The 18,767-nt window shown below is 40.5% G+C and overlaps 1 protein-coding gene across 1 annotated transcript; it reads left to right on the top strand.

The window, feature by feature from the left end:
- Window positions 1-372: 372 nt before the first annotated feature.
- On the top strand, window positions 373-12,412 carry rad54b (RAD54 homolog B). Its single transcript, XM_011485236.4, has 16 exons — window positions 373-506; window positions 986-1,148; window positions 1,416-1,596; window positions 7,152-7,397; window positions 7,735-8,034; window positions 8,103-8,265; window positions 8,349-8,574; window positions 9,235-9,321; window positions 9,414-9,534; window positions 9,634-9,773; window positions 9,863-10,153; window positions 10,259-10,422; window positions 10,511-10,772; window positions 11,578-11,644; window positions 11,743-11,940; window positions 12,018-12,412. Exons 2-16 carry the CDS (start codon window positions 1,011-1,013, stop codon window positions 12,239-12,241), a joined length of 2,808 nt encoding a protein of 935 aa, XP_011483538.1. The 5' UTR covers window positions 373-506; window positions 986-1,010; the 3' UTR covers window positions 12,242-12,412.
- The last annotated feature ends 6,355 nt before the right edge of the window (window positions 12,413-18,767 follow it).

Here is an 18,767-nt window from a genome sequence, read left to right as displayed (position 1 = left end):
TTAATTAAGCCAAATGGTCCAACTCCAAACCTAAATTCCAGCATTTTTTGAATGAAATCAATCAGTACTGTAACATTATCAAACAACTGCAAAACCAAAAGGCAATTCGAACTGATTTGATTTTTTTTTTTTAATTTCATACACTGTATACGTATTTGTACGTATACATAATTTTTTTTTTTGTTTTGTTTTCTTTCTGCAATGTACATATTCAGTAACCCCTGAGACGTTCACTATTTTGTTCTATTGTGTTATTTGTCAATAAAGTCTGAAAAAAGAGGTTTAGGCATGCTGAAAGGATTTGGCTGTCCAGGTGTTCAAATCAAACATGCTTTTTTCTCATTTGACCACGCCTTTTGTTGACTTTTAACCAATCAGAACCCCCAAATAATTCAGCGGGAGACATGTTTCGGAAGTTGCCTTTTCCGCTTACACTGTGGGAAACTTATCAAGTTGAATTGGACGATATTTAAGTAATTCTCCAAAATAACATTTTCTCGTCGGTGGTATGTATCACGCATTGTTACAAAATATCATTACGGCCGATTTAAACTTTCGACTTGACCACGTGATAACAGTTAAACACAGCCTGTCGCTGACTTTACTTACTTCAAACTAGTCTAAAAGTAAAAATCAAAAACGACAAACGGAACCTGATAAAGGACAAAATACATAAATTGTCACTAGAGTCAACAAAAAAGTTTCAAAACTGTTTGTTGAAGAGTTTATATTTATATTGCGTTAATAGAAACACATTTTCTGATCCTGAGTTGCTAAAACGTAGAAATCTTTAGTCGGTTAAGGTATTCTAAATGCAAAAACTAAAAAAAATCACTAGTCTTTCTTGGTAAAGCATGCCTGTTTTAGATCACTTTTTTTCTTCTATACCTCTTTTTTCTTTAAGAATTTCAAAGGTGTAGCTATTGAAAAATTGCCTATGTTTTCCCCATTGTGTTTCTAAAATGTAGTTTATTTCTGTTTGTAGGGGGCACATTGACCTTTTATAAGGAATGAGGCGTTCAGGAGCACCCAGTCAGCTTTTGGGGAATGCAGTGAAAAAAACACGATTTGTTTCACCAGCTTCACTACTTCAAACTGAATCAAAGCCTTTGGCCCCCAAACCGGGTTTGGTGAATGCATTGGATAAAGTAAGTTCCTATTCACTGTGTTTAATTCTCAATTTTACTAATTTCTCTTTTTTTGAGTAGCTTTTGCAGTTTACCTTTTGGCATATCCCTTCAGGGGTCACCACAGTAAATCAGCTTTTCTAAATCACTAGAAGCAAAGAAATATCCACGTTCAGCGGTTTGACAGTCATATTTTTTTGCCTCATGTAAATTTAGTTGCAGGGATTACTAGGGACCAAAATGAGGACTCAAGTGTGTGTAATTAAACTGATATCACTTCTTTTGCAGGTCCAGAGAAGTCTATCTGTGGCAGTGGAAAGTGAAATAAATGTGTCTGCTAAAACCAGCCAAACTGCCCCTTTGTCACGGGCTCTGGCTCGAGTTCTCAGTGCTACTGACAGTAAAGAAAACGAGGCTGACACCAAATCCGTCCCTGGATTAAGAGATTTAACAGAAGATGAAAATAAAGGTATGTTTCTAATTGTTTGTGTAAATTTATAAGGCAGTACTACTTCTGTTGTATCCTAATGTTTTGGGGAGTCATCAGTAAAATAGTCCCTCTGGTCTACAGTAGAATTTTTTTTTTGCCCTTTATTTTTATACTTAATTTTTGTTTTTTGGTGGTTTTGATCTGACTCTTCAGGTAAACATATTTTGCAACCCAGTTTGTGTGTTTCATACAGCACTTTTTATTCAGTCTGACATACAAGTTTAATTTATCTACTGAAAAGATGTCAGTGTTGTAAAATAATATGCTTGACGGAATTAAATAATATCTGAATTTACTTTATATAACACTTTCAGCTAAACTGTAGAATTTATTCATCATCAGCATCAACAATATATATTTACTTTGTTTAAACTTATCACTTGTATTTCCTTAATTATCATAATAATGGGAAAACAATTTGGCTTTTTTTCTCTAACCTGCTCCACCAACATAAGCATGTCCCTTACAAAACTTTACAGACACATACACACACATACTTCCAAAAGGTTTTAGAAAACAATGCTTAAACATTCAAATTACCATTAAAGCTGACAGATCTAATTAGAACTAATACTGGATTTGGTATTGATCTTATAGACATTGCTAACGCTTTTAGTCAATGACATGACGTCTCACCTCCTGGGACAGACTGTCCAGGGTGTACACACCTTCGCCCAGCATAACCGTTACAGGTACTGTTCAATTCAATTCAATTTTATTTGTATAGCCCAAATTCACAACAACAGTCGTCTCGATGGGCTTAGTATCGGTAATTGAAAAAGTGAAACATGAACTCAAAAGGATCATGAATACAAAGAGTTCAATAGGAAAATTCTAAAATGAACTAACAAACTGACTAAGCTATACTGGCATCCCTGCCCTTAAACCCCTTTCACGGTAAGGAAAAACTCCTAAAAAAAACGGACTCCGGAAAAAACGAAGAAACCTCAGGGGTGCCTCCATGAAGGAGGGATCCTCCCCCAGGACGGACAGGCGATTTACCAGAACTCTTAGAGAAGAATTAACTTATCTAACTCTACAACTACATATTTAAAGTCCAGCAGACGAGCTTTATCCAGACGGAGTTGGGGGGACAGTAAGGGGCGAGAGTCGAGCAGGAGACAGGATCCAGAGCCAGGTGTCAGGGCAGGAGCAGAGACGAGGTACACGGTCAGGTGCAGAGCAGAGACGAGCCAGAGGCAGGATCCACAGCCAGGTGTAGGACAGTAGTACTGTTTGGTGATTTGGTTCGGACGGGTATCAAATTGCACAGCGCCGCTGAAATCGCGCTGCTGCCAGACCTTTGCACCACACCCGTCGCTTAAATCACACCACTGGACCTCAGCACGCGTCTCTACCATGTAATTAACTTTGAAAACTGGCTGCCTCTGCCGCGCCACTCGCGTTCGGTGTGAACACAGCATTGCCCTATCCATAAGACATGCTCCTAAACTTAACCCTTCCTCTGGGTCCGTGCGGCCAAGAAAAAAGTTTCAGCACTGGCTGCACGTATTTGGAAAATTACGTGTGAATAGTCACTTTCTTTCAGGCATTTCATTGTATTTGGTGTGAATTGAACAATCTGCATGTGCTATATTAAAACAGTTCTGAGCCACAGCTAGTGTTGCTGGTGCAATGTAGCCTAAATTATAATGTAATTCAAAGCATTTTTCATGGGCTAGTAAAAGTTATTTTTCGTGTGTAATTTTATTATACAGCAGGGTCTGATACACACAGAAAATATGTCACTTCACCGTTTCTGAGAAACACCTCTATGTCTGTCATTTGTGCCCCCCCTCTTGTGCCAAGCTCTTCACTCATGGAAGACACAGCTTGCAGAAAGGGGAGGGGTCAGGGGCGGGGCTACCAGCTAAGCACCAATGACCACGCCCACGTGGAGGAGATTTTGGAAACGGAGGCTTAAGACAAACATGAAATGTGGCTTTTTAAGACAATTATGTTGTGGGATTTTTGTTATAATTTTATAATCATAAATAGAAAACCACTCGGAATGTTTTTGTTTAAATAAAAAAAGATCTTGGGGGACTAAACACATCTCCCCTCCTTAAACGGTGTCACGTGATCACTGTTCTACACTGAAAGAGTCTGTTGGAGCGGGCGGGTCGATGCAGCAGGTCCAGCATTATGTAAATGAGCAGCTGCTGGGTCCAGATTAGGACTGTGCTCGGGATCAGACGAACGTCCTGAAGCCACGCGGCGCGTGTCTGCACGGTTTTCCACGTGCTTCGGCGGACTGTTTGGTGATGCCCCGCTCGAAACTGACCGCACGTGCAGCAACAACAATCGTGGCGGGGCAGAGAAGCTGCTGTTCTGAGCATGCTCAGTGAGCCCACGCCCCCCGTCCCCCGCTCATTGAGTTAAACTCGCTCTACTTCAGAGCATCTCTGTCCTAAAGATAACAGACTCTGAAACCAAATAACCTCTTTTATTGCAGTTAGAGACCGTCTGATCTCCACTAAAAGCACAACAGAATGTTATTACCATTTTATTTTGACAGTACAGACAATATGACTGTGCTGCTTAGCTTGGTGTGGGGTTTAGAGAGACCAGGCTGTATGTAGGTCGGGCTGGGCTTAAGCAGCTTAGCTACGTCAGCCTAAGCTGGGAGGAATTCATCCAAAACCCTCTGCAGTAGGCGGGGGCCTAAGCGAGGCTGGCCTAGTTAAGCCTGATTCTTATTGTGTGCAGCACATCCTGTTTTTGTTGTGCAGCGTAGCTGTGAGAGAACCCAGCAGTGTGTGAAGCCATGCACCTGTTAGCTACAGTTTACCATTTAAACCAGAGAGGGGAGATGAGACATGGAGGGGGTTAGATCTATGGACCAAAGGAAGATGGCAGCAAGGACTAAAAACAGGACGGATTAAAGAGCCACCGCATTGAGTGTAGAGTTTCTTAGAAGGGTGACAGCATCTGATCTGACGCAATCTGAATCCATTATGCTATGAGATGGCTTCCAGCTCCATGTTTCCGTCCAGCATGGTGGGAAAGGCTCGGTCCTCCAACTTCACCCTCTCTGAGAAGCTGGACCTGTTGAAGCTGGTATGTCCACACATCCGCATCCTTGAGGAGCACACCAACAAGCATGCGGTCATTGTGGACAAGAACAAGTGCTGGGACACTGTGGCTGAGCAGTACAATGCTTTGGGAGGAGACAGACCCCACCGCACCGCTCAAGGCCTCAGGACCCTCTATAAGAGACTAAAGGAGTCGGCCAAACAGGAAGTGATGCAAAGGAGACACGCCCAGCCGGAGTACAGAGCCAGCATTTCCGAGCCAACCAGGAGGATTATGGAGATGATTCCTCACCTGTTTCACCACGTTCCCATCCATGAGAAGGACCAGGCACTGCGCAGGTATGCTGTGACCTACACCTGTTCTCAGACACACCAAAACCTTTAAGAATCTAAAGAGGACACAAAAAAAGAGAGCAGTTTGACTCAGATGTCTCAAACACAGAGAATTGTCACTTTAATCTTGATATGCTTCTATAATATTTCTTTTCATATTTAAGTTGTTTTTTAGGTGTATATAATTATTAAACACAAGTTTTTAAATTATCTAATGTCAATTTGATGACATAACATTAAAATCATTCCATGATTCTCATTATTTTGAACCTGGATGAAAAGATAATGTGACCTGATGTCCTACTTTTTCCACCAACATTTTTTCACCTGTTCAAGATTTGAATAAAGAAATACTCAAATACAAGTTTAAGCTTAATTTTCTCTATATATTTCCTCCACCATTTAACCACATTTTGATATTTGTTTTTCTTTCTAGATTAATATACAATAAGCACATACCTCCCATTGAAACCCCGGGCAGCAGCTCCTCTCTTGCTGGATTCCAGGAGTTCCCAGCTGCTGTCCCAAGTGTCCCTCACGAGGTGGTTCAGCTGGACCCTCACGAGGATGTGAAACCGCCACCAGATCTTCCAATCCTCTCCACCCTCATGGTACCAGCGCTGGACACCAGCCGGGAGCAAGACGGCGATGTGGAGTCGAGTAGTGTTCACGATTACGACGCATCCTTGTCTCCAGCATCTTCCTCTGTGAATATCGCCCTGTCTACCTCACCGCTGCCTTTACACCAAGACGTCTACTCAAATGACGTGTATCCCCACAGCGAGGTGAGCAGGCTTCGCCCCCTGCACCTGGACAAAGAGGAGCGTGAGCTTGTGCTGGCCAATCACAGAAAGGTGGCCCTCTATCTTGAGGAGAAAAGGGAGGGCCTGAAGAGGAGGCAAGATTTGGAGGAAGAACTTCTAAGAGCAAAAATCAAAGTGGAGAAGCTAAAGGCCGCCCGACTCAGACATGGATTGACAAATCCTCTTTAGGAGAGCAGAATAGCTGTGACTTTTGGGCTGTCAAAGCTCTTTCTGATGAGCAAATGTGCTTCAGTTCGTATTTGAGAGCAGTTTCAGAACTGGAATTGCTTTAGAAACTTAGTGCCTCACACAGACACAGAAAAGCTGTTTCCTCTTTGAAGAAAAACTGTGATAGATGCTGGTATCCCTCTCGCTTGCTTGTCAGGGTGCAAGATCAGATAGTAGCACTGTGATGGGATGAAATAAATGTAGAATTCAAAATTTTAGAAAAATGTATTTGTAGTAATAATGCACATATGCCTCTGTTGAACTTTAACCCAGAATCTTCCACCTAAATGTAGCAATGATGATGTTATAGTTACCTTTAGTAACAGTATAGAGATGATCAGATTCTTTTAAACTTGGACTATTTTTGGTTTTTAACCAGTTTATTTAACATGTCAGTAAGTTAACTAGGATTGTACCTTTAACTAAGTTTATGAAAGTCCTAACATAAGTCTGGAAAAACCTGTGAATATGATCAGAAATGTTTGATCATGGTTATCATCTCTGGATGAGCTGGGTTTAAAATAATTCATTAAAGGAGAAGTCTTCGTTTAAATATGGTAAACCTGTTCTCCCTAAACAGTATCTGGTACCATTTTAATGCAAAAAAAAGTTTTTCTGTTGGTTTTTAAATGCCAAACTTTATAAATGACTCACCTTTGATCAGTTTAGTGAAACCAGAATTCCATAAATTAACATTGTAACTCCAAGGACTGTGTACCTGAATAGATTGTGGAATTTGGCAGTGATGGCCAACTCAATAGTGAGAGAGCAAACTAAAGGTGAGGTGGTACTGATCTTTGATTGCTATTTAATTAGTGTTTCCTATTGATCTATTGATTGTTTTGTACTGTTGGTAGGAACATGTCTATTTTTTTCAGTTTGTCTTTTCCTTAATTGTTAATAGGATTGTATTTATTACAATTTTTAAATAAAAGTTTCCTAATTACTGCAATAAACCAAGTAGAGGATATTTGCATTGTTGGAGTTTTTCCATCCTGCATACGTCATGTTTATCAGGTATGTGTGTGTTAACCCTGTTATACAGCTGATTTGATCTGGGGCCTTTGCTGGTGGCTTTTCGCCCGTGTGTCTGAGCCAGCTGATCATTGTGTGGCGTTTCTTCTCTGTGTCACAGACAGCAGCTTCGAGTGGACTCACGGATCTCCTCAAAAACCTCCTCCTCCTACTGGAAAAGCAGGTTGTTTCCCCGGGACTGCAGGCCCAGGGTCCGACTGTGGTCAGGACGGAGTGCGTTACTTCAGCGTGGTGTGGTGTAAGGCCAGCAAGAAGAAGCACAAGCGTTGGGAGGGCGATGCAGTGCTGATCACCAGAGGACGCACAGCCACTCTCAAAGACATGGAGGGGAAGGATATTGGACAAGGTGAAGCTAAACTACTTCCTGTTTCCTTATCAATTCCTTAAGATGAGGAGGCATGTTAACTGTAGCTTGCTATTAAATTTTTTCAACTTAAAAGGTAATTTAAATTTGAAGATTAACCACCTTAAGGTGTGATTCTTAACAGTAAACTATAATATATTTAGTATGATTAAAAAATGTTACCACATTTTGTAAAGTCAAAGTTTTCTACTGATTTACTGAAACTGTTAATTTCCAGACTAATGCTATTGTGAGTTTTTAATCACAAAAACATGAGCTTTTTCTAAAACAAAGTGTTTGAAGACTCCCTTAATTCTTCCTCCTTACATCTTTCCTACAGGGAGAGGCTACAAGGTGTCAGAGCTGGCCTCCCTCTCTGAAGGAGAGACTCTGATGATTGGTGGCAAAGAGGTGGAGGTGATGGGGATCATATCTTCAGAAGACTACGTTAAAGGTCGCTGCTTTCAGGAAGGTCAAACAGAGCAGGCAGAGTCACGCGCAAAGGCGGGACCGCCTTCTTCCTGTCGCCCCACCTCCAAGCCTTTTACTCCTCCCACAATGTTGGGCCAACCGGCACATGCAGGAGGTAAAGCAGAGGGGAAACAATCCTGCAAACCCCACCATGACCCCTCAGCTCCTGGTAAGCAGACAACAAAAGCTCATGGAAGGAAAAAAAATATCATTTTTTAAAACGTTCTATTGTTTTAGGTGCACTAGTGATGCCTCGCCCCTCTACTAACCACCAGTGGCTTCACAACAAAGCAGCCCTTCCTGTTGTTGAAGTGGTTGTTGATCCCCACCTGACCCAACACCTGCGACCCCACCAGAGAGATGGCTTGCTCTTTCTCTACGAGTGTGTCATGGGGATGAGGTATCTCAGTTTGGATATTACAGAAATGTCCTTTGTCAGTTTTGGGACAGTTTGTGGATCGCAAAGATTTGTTTGTGCTGCAGGGTTGCAAGCTGCTACGGAGCCATCCTGGCTGATGAGATGGGGCTGGGAAAGACTCTTCAGAGTGTGGCACTGTCGTGGACTTTGCTCAAACAGGGACCCTATGGTGGCAAGCCGGTTGCCAAGCGCGTCCTCGTGGTTACACCTGGAAGCCTCGTACAGAACTGGAAGGCGGAGTTCAACAAGTGGCTAGGCCGCGAGAGAATCAGCGTTTTCACTGTAGATCAGGTTTGTAACATAGAGGAAGAAAAGAGCAAATCAGCGTTTTGTTTTGTTTTTTATGTTATAAGGATGTTGTGCTTTTAACACAAAAAATAACAAAGGTTTTCTTTATCTAAGCAAAAATCTGCCAGCTTTAATTGTCAAAATGATAATTTTAAGAAAAAAAATCTAGTTATTAGGATGTGTTTTCTTAAACTGAGATTTTGCTAATAAGAAACTTTCTTGCTTTTCTTGCAAGACATAAAAAAAGAATTTTTTTTTAAACAAGGGACGTTTTCCTTTTTGCAGGAAACATGTTTTTTTTGTAAAAGAGTTTGCATGTAATTATTTCATTACATAAAAATGAATCTGCCTTTTTATTGTATTAACTTTTTAAAATTATATACACAGGAATACGATTTTTAGGAGAAAATGCTCACATACTGTATTTTCTGAGTGACTACATAGAAAATTACACAAATTGTAGAAAATATACCTTTAGTATTGCATGTTTTTTATTTTAAAAGTCAGAAAATGATCTTTTAGCCCCTCCTTTTTTGATGACACTGATTTTTATTCTTATTTAAAACGTCTTACTTTAATATCTGTACTTTTTAAAACATGTAGCACCCTTTTCCTTGGCCCGGCTTACATAAAATCTTTGTGCATGTTTCTACATCCTCTTAGGACCACAGAATCGAGCAGTTTGTGTTATCCCCTTTGCACAGTGTTCTTGTGATCAGCTATGAAATGCTGCTGCGCTGCCTGGAGCAGGTACTGTAGGTTATCCATTCACAGATCCTTATGACCTTTCACGCCAAAAAGGAGAACAATCAGTTCACGTTTATCTTTGTTTTCATCTTCAGGTGCAGAAAGTGGAATTTGGTCTCATAATATGTGACGAGGGTCACAGGTTAAAGAACAGCAGCATCAAAACATCCTCAGCGCTGACCAGCCTCAGCTGTGACCGCAGAGTCATTCTCACAGGTACTCCCTCACCTGGATCAAGGAGAAGTGGGGAAAGCTTTAGAGCATTTATGAAAAACAACAGAATAGTGCAAACTTTTACATGTTTTTGGTTTGCAGGGACACCAGTACAAAATGATCTCCAAGAGTTCCATGCAATCATAGAGTTTGTTAACCCAGGGATTCTTGGGTCGCCGACTGCCTATAGAAAACTGTACGAGGAACCGATTCTACGATCAAGGCAGCCGTCGTGCACAGAGGTTAAGCCGCCCCATCCGTCTTCTTTATTCTTGATTGAAGTTTTGTTGAAAGTCATTAATGTATATTAATATATTTTAATCTCCAATAGGAGGAGAGAGTTTTGGGAGAAGAGCGAGCCGCCGAACTGTCCCGTCTGACTGGCATGTTCATCCTGAGGAGGACACAGGAGATCATAAACCGTTACTTGCCTCCTCGTGTCGACTGGACGTTGTTCTGCGAGCCTTCAGCCCTGCAGCAGGAGCTGTACCAACGTCTCCTCTGCCACCGCGTCTTCAGAGATTGCATGCAGGGTTCCACACAGACCAGCACACACCTGGCTTGCATTACTGCACTGAAGAAACTCTGTAACCACCCCGGTCTCCTCTACGCCACTGTTAAGGTCGGGCCTCTAGGGGGAGACAAACCTCCACTTGTGGAGAAAGGTTCGAGGATGACAGTTGGAAATGTTTGCAAAATCATTGAAAACCTTTTATTTACTCTGCAGGAAAGAACAGAGAGTGGAACTTTGGAGAGCTCCTTGTATGAAAGACTGGCAGATCTTTTCCCAGAAACATATTCTTTAGCAGGGTTCAACACTGCAGACTCTGGAAAACTGCTGGTTCTCTCAGACCTGCTGGCTGCCATCAGACAGCTCAGCCCTTCAGACAGGTGTGTGTGAAGATTTCCTTTCTTTTTCGTTTTGGTCAGTACATTCTGAGCATCAATATGTTTTTTAAAAGCCCCGTTTCCCCTGCAGGGTAGTTCTAGTGTCAAACTACACTCAGACTCTTGACTTGCTCCAGGACCTGTGCAAACACATGGGCTACACCTTCTGTCGATTAGATGGACAAACTCCAACGGGTCAGAGACAGCGACTGGTTGACGGCTTCAACAGTTCTTATTCTCAGAACTTCCTGTTTCTCCTGAGCTCTAAAGCCGGTGGGGTGGGGCTGAATCTGATCGGAGCGTCTCACCTGGTGCTGTACGACATCGACTGGAATCCTGCCAACGACATCCAGGTGAGTCAGCCATAAATGCTTCTGTAGTTCAAAGGTTGTAGCTATATTTCCTTTGACTCCTATGCGCTGCTGTCCTGTAAGCTGCTCTGACAACACATCTGTTCAGTGATTTGAAAACAAGCACAGGATTTTTAAACGTGTTCTTTAAATTTATTTTAATTCACATATAGAAATGATGCTCCTAAGAATGACAACTATTATCACATGTTGAATCCCAAGCTTTTAAAGTTACCCAATACAATTTGAGGAAAACTGGCTTTGACAGCTTTCAAAATTATTGTGTTTTTCAGGAAAATGTATAAATATTTTATACATATTTCTTGGTTGACGGTATTCGCATGTAGTTAAGTGGGACCAGCACAAAAAGTGATGGAAAGTCATGTTGGCCACATGATGCACACTGCAGCATTGCCCGCACAATGGTTGTTGTTGGCCGCACATATTAAAAGTTACATTTAAAATTAAAGTCCCATTAGTTGTCACACTCCTAGGTGTTTGAAATGTGATCTCTACATTTGATCCATCCCCTGGAAGAGTGGGGAGCCACAGAAACAGCTCCAACCATCTGGTGGTTTAGTTTAACCCTAAGGGTAATGCAATCCTGACCATAACCCTTTCTCTGGGTCCGTGCAGCCAAGGAAGAGGAAAAAGTTCAGCACAGGCCACATGTATTTAGAGAATTACAAGTGAATTCAGTCTTTTTCCTTTTTGTTTTTGTTTTGCATTTCTTATAAATGTTCACCAGATGGCACTGTTTATGTGTCTCTTATCCTGGATTGTAATTGTTCTCTGTCTGGGTGTCTAGGCCATGGCCCGAGTGTGGAGAGATGGACAGAAGAAAACTGTCCACATCTACCGTCTTCTCACTGCAGGCAAGATGGATATGATCCAAATGAGCTTGGAAATCAGATTTGTGTCCTAGTTTAAGGCCAATTTTGTTTTTGTTTTTTTGTTTTTTACTTCATCTCAGGAACAATTGAAGAGCGTATATATCAGAGACAGGTGTCCAAGCAGGGGCTATCGGGGACCGTGGTTGACATGGGAAAAGGAGCCGAACACACAAGTTTCTCCTCTAGCGAACTTCGAGATCTCTTCAGTCTGACGGAAACTCCCTGTCTGACTCATGACCTGCTGAACTGCGGCTGCAGCATGGACGGCGCAGTAAACGGTAGGCATACAGACGTGTCACTCACACCCACGCCAGTGTGCCACCAGACTGACGCTGATCTTTCTCTCCTTCCACAGATGTGGTGGAAGAGGAGGAGGACCCCACTTCTGGCAGGCCCTGCCAGCTCGGTCGTCAAGGTGACCGTAAGGGACAGACGCAGAAGCATCTCAGCATGTCTGAGCTCATGCAGTGGAGACACTTCTCCGGGGACGCGCACTCGTTCTCGGACCCCTACCTTGATTACTCACGAAAGCACATCACCTTCGCGTTCCAGACCACCATTTCTCACATGACCCAGTAAATGCTGGATTCAGCCTTCTGTGGACAGACTCGCACACATCCATGCCTATTCCATCCACACAGTGACTGCAACAGTTTTCAATGTATTTTCAGTGCTGTCTTTGTTTATATGTTTTTATTAACGTGGAAAAAGTTCATCAAAATAAAATGCTAACAGCGTGTATAAAACAAACGGAGTCTTTGTCAGTCACTGATAACGCTCTTTCCAGCAAAGAGCAGAGTCGAACATGGGTGTGCATGAACGCAGCGGTGTTTGTGTGCCAGTTCCATATTGCATTGTATAGATAAGTGAAAGAAAGTCATTCTTGAGTCAAGCCAGAGTAATTTTCCCAAGTGCAGAGTGGGAGGATTTATGATCTTCAAGTCAATGGGTGGTTGAGAAAGAATTTTTAAACCCACCATTCAACCAAATGAGGTTGCAGTTACATGCAGTGAAAGCAGGCAGGAGAGGGCGCGTGTGCATATTCTTTTCAAAAAACGTACAAATTAGTGTTGAAATGAGTCGTACTGTGTTCTGTCCAGACTATTATTTTCGATTGCATTGGACTTGGCATGCCCTTGAACACAATCCTGCAGCGTGGGTGTTACATCATGTTGTGTGTGTGACTTGTGTTTGTGTTTGTCAAAGGTTGGCAACACAAGTCTTCCCACAAACTGTAATTATTATATACCAGTCGATCTCCACTTTGTGTGAATTTAGGACATAGATGCTTCAATTGTACTTTGTTGTAAGAAATGTATTTAGGAGATGGCACAATTTCCCATCATGCATATAACTGTTGTCGCTCTGACACCTGTTGGTGGTGTGTTGGAGGTACTTACGCAGACACAGTTCTTTCTTTGGAGATAGCTGAAAGTTAAGCGGTTACATATCTAGTGCTGCTTCCCTGATTGAGATGAATATTAAATGTTATCCAAATTATATATCTTTTATTGCTTATTGTTATTGTGTATTAATCGGGCTTAGTAATAATCATGCTAATGACCTCTTTAATTCCAGTTAGCATAAGTGCAGGTGAAGCTCAGTTTTCAACTTTGTAGGTGTGTGACTCCAAATCTCACCAAGTGAATTTAAGGTGCACCACATGGTTTTGAGTTTGCAAAAATGGCTTCTGCCTTTCCCTTGCAGTTATAGGAATAATTATTGAGAAAGAATGAAAGTCTGTGCTAAACTTTGCAGTGATTCATCTTTTGAAATTAGCTGAGAAAGGGCTGCATTTCTAACAACAATGAAGTCAAGGAGATTTACTTGACAGAGAAATCAGTGGTGGCTTAGCAACGGTCACCAAGCAACTTAGTACAGCTGCCGTTAAAGCGCATATAAAGTGCATGTTGCACAGCAATCAGATTTTGTGTGGCAAATGTTGGTATTGTTATTGGACACGTGCTGGACGGATGAGTGTCACTCGTCCAAGCAGGATATCGATCCAAATCATGTTTAGCGGCCTCAGTGGCCATACTGATGAGTGCATAGGGTGGAATGGGAGCAAAGCCCCCACCAGCTACCAGCTTTACTAGCAATCCCAGTTTTAAGATGAGCCCAGGTCGGTTCACAGGTCAGCTGTATGCACTAAATAATAGACAGCAGAAGAAACTCACAGCTGTTGTGGATGAGGCACATTGTTCCCAATGAGCCGCTTAATCTGCTCATACGCCATGAACTTGTATAGCCAAGCTTCTGGTCACAGTCCTCTTTATTCTGATTCTTATGAGTCTGACAAACTGCTGACATATTAAAGCTGGAAACTGATGCAGTTGTGCGTCAGCGCGCTCTGTAGTGCTGGCTGGCACCAGGATGGGTACAGTTGAGTTTCTGCAGACATACATTCCTAAACAAAAGTGCCCCTTTCAATGACAGAAAATCCATTAATAATTACTGGATGATTAATCAAGAATATTGATTACCTTTGTCAGTTTTTTTTTTGGTATACTTTATCCTCTGTACTTTTTTTCTTTTGTTGGTCCAAAGATTTTCTAGAAAATACAGAAATTTTCTAGAAAATACTGAAATTTTCTATTTAAGTCTAAAGAAATTTTCTTCAATAGATGCTTTAAAAATGTTTTTTTCATTAGTGATTTTTTAAACGAATTTTTTGTGAACTATGGATAGCAGGTAAAAAATACTTTCTGTTTTTTTTTTCTTTATCATTTTAGAGACTTTTGGTGACTGAAGCTGAAGAAATTGTTGACATTTATTTTACAAAGCGCCATCATTATCTATATATAAAATTGCTCTTATTTGTTATTAGTATTATTAGTAGGAATATTTGAATACGGTAGTATTTTTTAAGAATGCCTTATTTGAAGTTTAGCTGCACAATTGTGCTAAATCAAGTAAAGCAAGGAATGTGTTCTACAAGAAGTGTTGTACAATTATTACCAATAATAAATAGATAGATAGATAGATAGATAGATAGATAGATAGATAGATAGATAGATAGATAGATAGATAGATAGATAGATAGATAGATAGATAGATAGATAGATAGATAGATAGATAGATAGATAGATAGATAGATAGATAGATAGATAGATAGATAGATAGATAGATAGATAGATAGATAGATAGATAGAAAGATAATTCATGTGTTAAGAGGTGACTTTAATTTTAGATCAGACGGAAACGGAAACAAAACATTCTAAAAAATTTGTGAATAACAACTACAGAGGTCCCTTTAAATTCTCCCTGTTTTACATTTGGATGATTTTTTTCAAACTTATTTCAACCTTCATCTGTCAGTTTTCATTAACTGTCCCACTAACAGACATGCTCCTGCTTGTCGGTGAGCTATTATTAGAAAAAAATCCCTATGAGGCAGAAATTTTGACTTTTGCATCCTTCTCTACAAAAAGACATTTATTTAAACTGTTTCAAATATTACCTAAATTCACGAGTGCTCTTTCAAAAACCACCATCCACAAGCTTTTATTTTTTTTTAAATCATTTTTAAATTGTGAATTTTATTGATATAAAAGGTAGAGGCAGTTTATTCTAAACAGATGTGGACAATGGCGTTGCTGGGTGTGCAAATATCAACAGACGAGCGCGTGGTTGTGACTGGGCCCGCTCTGAAAACACCAGAGAATTTATGAAAAGAGGTCATCTATCACTCTGCGAACGCATGTCAACATGATGCTGCTGGTCAACAGCCAGCTACAGCGCCCATCCCCTCCTCCTGACCCTGGTTTCACTCCAGCACTTAACAGGGATTTGAGTGCCGCCCTGTCATCTGTCAAGCAGATCAGATGAGAGCTGTAATGTACAGCAGCAGGTCCCAGAGATGAGGACACAGCCTGGGACAGAAATCCCCCCCAAAAAAGCAGCAGATTAATCCATCAGTTTCTATAATAACCCTCTAGTTTGGTCACGTGTTCCGAAGCTGTATGGTAAATGAAAATTGCATGTTTAAAAGTTGAATGAAGGGGTTTTGTGTGGCCGCAATGGTTATTTATTTACATTTTTTACATATTTCATTCCCAAATTTGAACCTTATGCTTTGAAATCCATTACATCTCTGTGGGGTTGCTGATTTGTCTGAACTCCCTGGAATGTCTGTCAATGTCACAGTTCATTTTGACTTCAGTCATTTTGAAAGCTGCAGATGGACCTGAACTTCTCTGTTTACAGCATAAGCTTGTCTTAACAAAAGAAAAGTATTCCTCATTCTAATTTAGGATGCGTTGACCCTAAAACTGTCCCAAAGAAAACTAGTTGTTGATCCCCAAAAAAATCTCTAAAAGGGTACCAATAAACACAAAATGTGTTGATGTTTTATTTTTTAAGTTTTCCAAACCATAAAAAAGAACTGTTTAAAAACAGTGCACCACAAAACCTGAATCTTAAGAAAATAAAAAGACCTTTGTTTTTTAGAAAAAAAAACATTCAGACAGAAAAGCCTTTCTGTTCTGGTTGAGTTCTTTTAAGTTGTAAAATGCCAGCATTTAATGAAAGTTACACTTCTGTCAAATAAGATGTGGCTATGAAATTAAAGTGGATTTGTATGGTTAAATTGGTTAAAAGTCCTTGAAAATTTTTACGAGGCAAAGTTTGCAGTTTGATTCCTTGAAATAGAAAAAAAAATCTAAAAAACAAAATTAAAAGTTGTAAAATTATTATTACTTATTCTGTTTTAGCTCGTGTTGTAATTTCTGTTAATCTTTCAGATTGAGGATACAAGTGGAGGCAGACATGTAAGTCATTCACCACCTAGTCCTTTGCGAAACAAGTGACGGGAATTTTTCAGGATGTCTGACAAGAAAAATGCAGAGATCTTTCAGATTTTTTACTCACATTGTCATGGTTTGGGTTTCTTTGCCTTAGTTTTTGCTTCCTTTTTGTTTCTGTCAAGTTTGAGTTCTGCTTCCTGTTTTATTTTGAAGGTTTCCTGCATGTCATGATTTTGAGTTTTACTTCCCTGGTCCCATCTCCCTTGATTGTCTTCACCTGTGTCATGTCAGTTCTGTTATTTAAGACTCGTCTTTGCATTCCTCTTGTGCGGGTCCATACCGTTATATCCCTGGCTGTCTTTTACCCTGTTGGTCTGGTTACCTGGTTAGCCAACAGTAAGTTTTATTTGTTTTCCCTGCTCGACAGCACTTTCTGTTTTGTTAATAAACCTATGGCCTTGGAACCGTGTGCCTCCCGTCTCTGCATTTTGGGTCCTTCATGGTCATCAAGCCCTCAAACATGATACCCATTAATAATTTAAAATGAGGTCTCATTCACCCAAACATATTTTTGTTCATCCCCTTCCTGCACTGGGGCTTTTAGAAGATGAATTTTCCTAATCGTTTCAAGTTGGTTCATCCACTCCACTTCACCTCACAGTGCATTGTCTGATTCATTAATCCTCTGGTTTTCAAACTCATGACACGTGCCTTCAGCTTTCAGCTGCAAGAGTGTAGGTGGAAAGAACAGCGCTGGCAGCTTTTTCCATTTGCAGCTCAACATAGTATTACAGATGCACAGAGAAAAAAAAACCTTGACATCTGCCACTTTCTATTAACATATCTGCACTGGAACAAAAGGCAAAAACAAAGTGTTGCTCCTTTCTGAGAGAACTTTAGGGCTTGTGCATGACTGAAAGTTGCAATAAAAAGAGAATCATTGACACGGGTTATTTAGGGTTTTGCAAATGCTAACTTGATGTTTTTTTTTTTGTTTTTTTCTTCAATTTTTATAAATCCTATTTAAAAATATTGTCTTTTCTTCAAGTACAGTCTTATGTACAGTTACATTTAACATTTCTCTGCTTGATCTTAAACTAAACCAATTTGGGCCAATTAATGCTATTTTACATTTAAAATCATTCAGCCTGTTTAAAAAAAAGGGCAGCTAAATAACAGCTAACTACAATAATTATATTAGAGATAAAAAATATATATTTGTCAGTCGCCAATACTGCAAGTTGTCCCAGGATGTTCTCGACTGAGGTCAAGAGCAATGCTTTTTTATGGATCCACTTCTTTGTTGCCTTGATGATGTTTTTGGGACTGTTATGCTGAAGGATCCAGTCATGTTTCATCCTCAATGCTCTCACTGATGGAGGTTTTTGCCCTAAATCTCACCATACATGATCCAATTCATCCTTTCCTTCTTATAGATTAGTCCTTTTGACCTCTTTGCAGAAAGCAACCCCAAAGCATGATGTTTCCACCCCCATGTTTCACAGTGGGTAGGGCGTTCTTGGGATACAACTCTACAATCTTCCCCCTCCAAACACAGCAAGTGGCTTTTGTACCAAAGAGTTCCATGTTGGTTTCATCTGACCACATGACATTCTCCAGTCCTCTGGATCATCCAAATGATCTCTGACAAACTTATGTCGAGTTTGAATTTGCGCTGGTTTAAGAGGGAAGTGTCCATTAGATTTTCCAGCTCTTTTCGGGTCAGTAATCAGTTCCCCAGTGTAGTTCTGGACTGTTTTCTCACTGTTCTCATAGAACATTTATTTGTTCCCAACCAGGTGAGATCTTGCATGGAGCCTCAGATGGAGGGAGACTGTCAGTGATCTTTTATTTTTTCAATTTTCTAAACATTTCTCCAACAGTTGTTCTCTTCTCTTCAAGCTGCATGTTTCTTGAAGATTGGTTCCAGTTTTGTTCAGGTCTACAATCTTACCCCTGGTGTCCTGAGACAGCTCTTTGGTATTGGTGGAGAGGTTGCAGTCTGTTTAAAGGTGAGGCCAAGTGTCTTTTATACTGCTAATGAGCTTAAACAAGTGCCATTAACAGAATAACTTTTAAAAGAAAAAGTTAAAGCCATGTGAGGGATGAAATTCTCACATGGCTTCTTGTAGAAGCCATTATTTCTTGCATGATGTAATTTCCCGCATTCTTTTTAACATTCTGTCTCTCTCTGTTGACCTGTATGATAAACATTAACAGAACTCTTTTTGTGCTTTTTAAGATGGACCACTTACAGAATAAGTAACTGTACTGTAACTGTGGTAACTGTACTGTACTAAGTACTGCTTTGAGTTGAATGTGTATTCATTTAATGTGTGTTTGTCTTGATTGAGCTGCAG

This window comes from Oryzias latipes, chromosome 16, assembly GCF_053564925.1.
Source record: "Oryzias latipes strain Hd-rR chromosome 16, Olatipes_Hd-rR_3.1".
Lineage (NCBI taxonomy): Eukaryota > Metazoa > Chordata > Actinopteri > Beloniformes > Adrianichthyidae > Oryzias > Oryzias latipes.
Note: the sequence above shows the minus strand (reverse complement) of the source record. Positions and strands in the feature narration are given on the sequence as shown.

Bases quoted from the DNA above. Each gene is read 5' to 3' on its own strand.
- rad54b (XM_011485236.4), top strand. From the start codon at position 1,011: ATGAGGCGTTCAGGAGCACCCAGTCAGCTTTTGGGGAATGCAGTGAAA. The intron at 1,597-7,151 runs GTATGTTTCTAA...TCTGTGTCACAG, and splicing joins AACAGAAGATGAAAATAAAG to ACAGCAGCTTCGAGTGGACT. The intron at 11,941-12,017 runs GTAGGCATACAG...CTCCTTCCACAG, and splicing joins CATGGACGGCGCAGTAAACG to ATGTGGTGGAAGAGGAGGAG.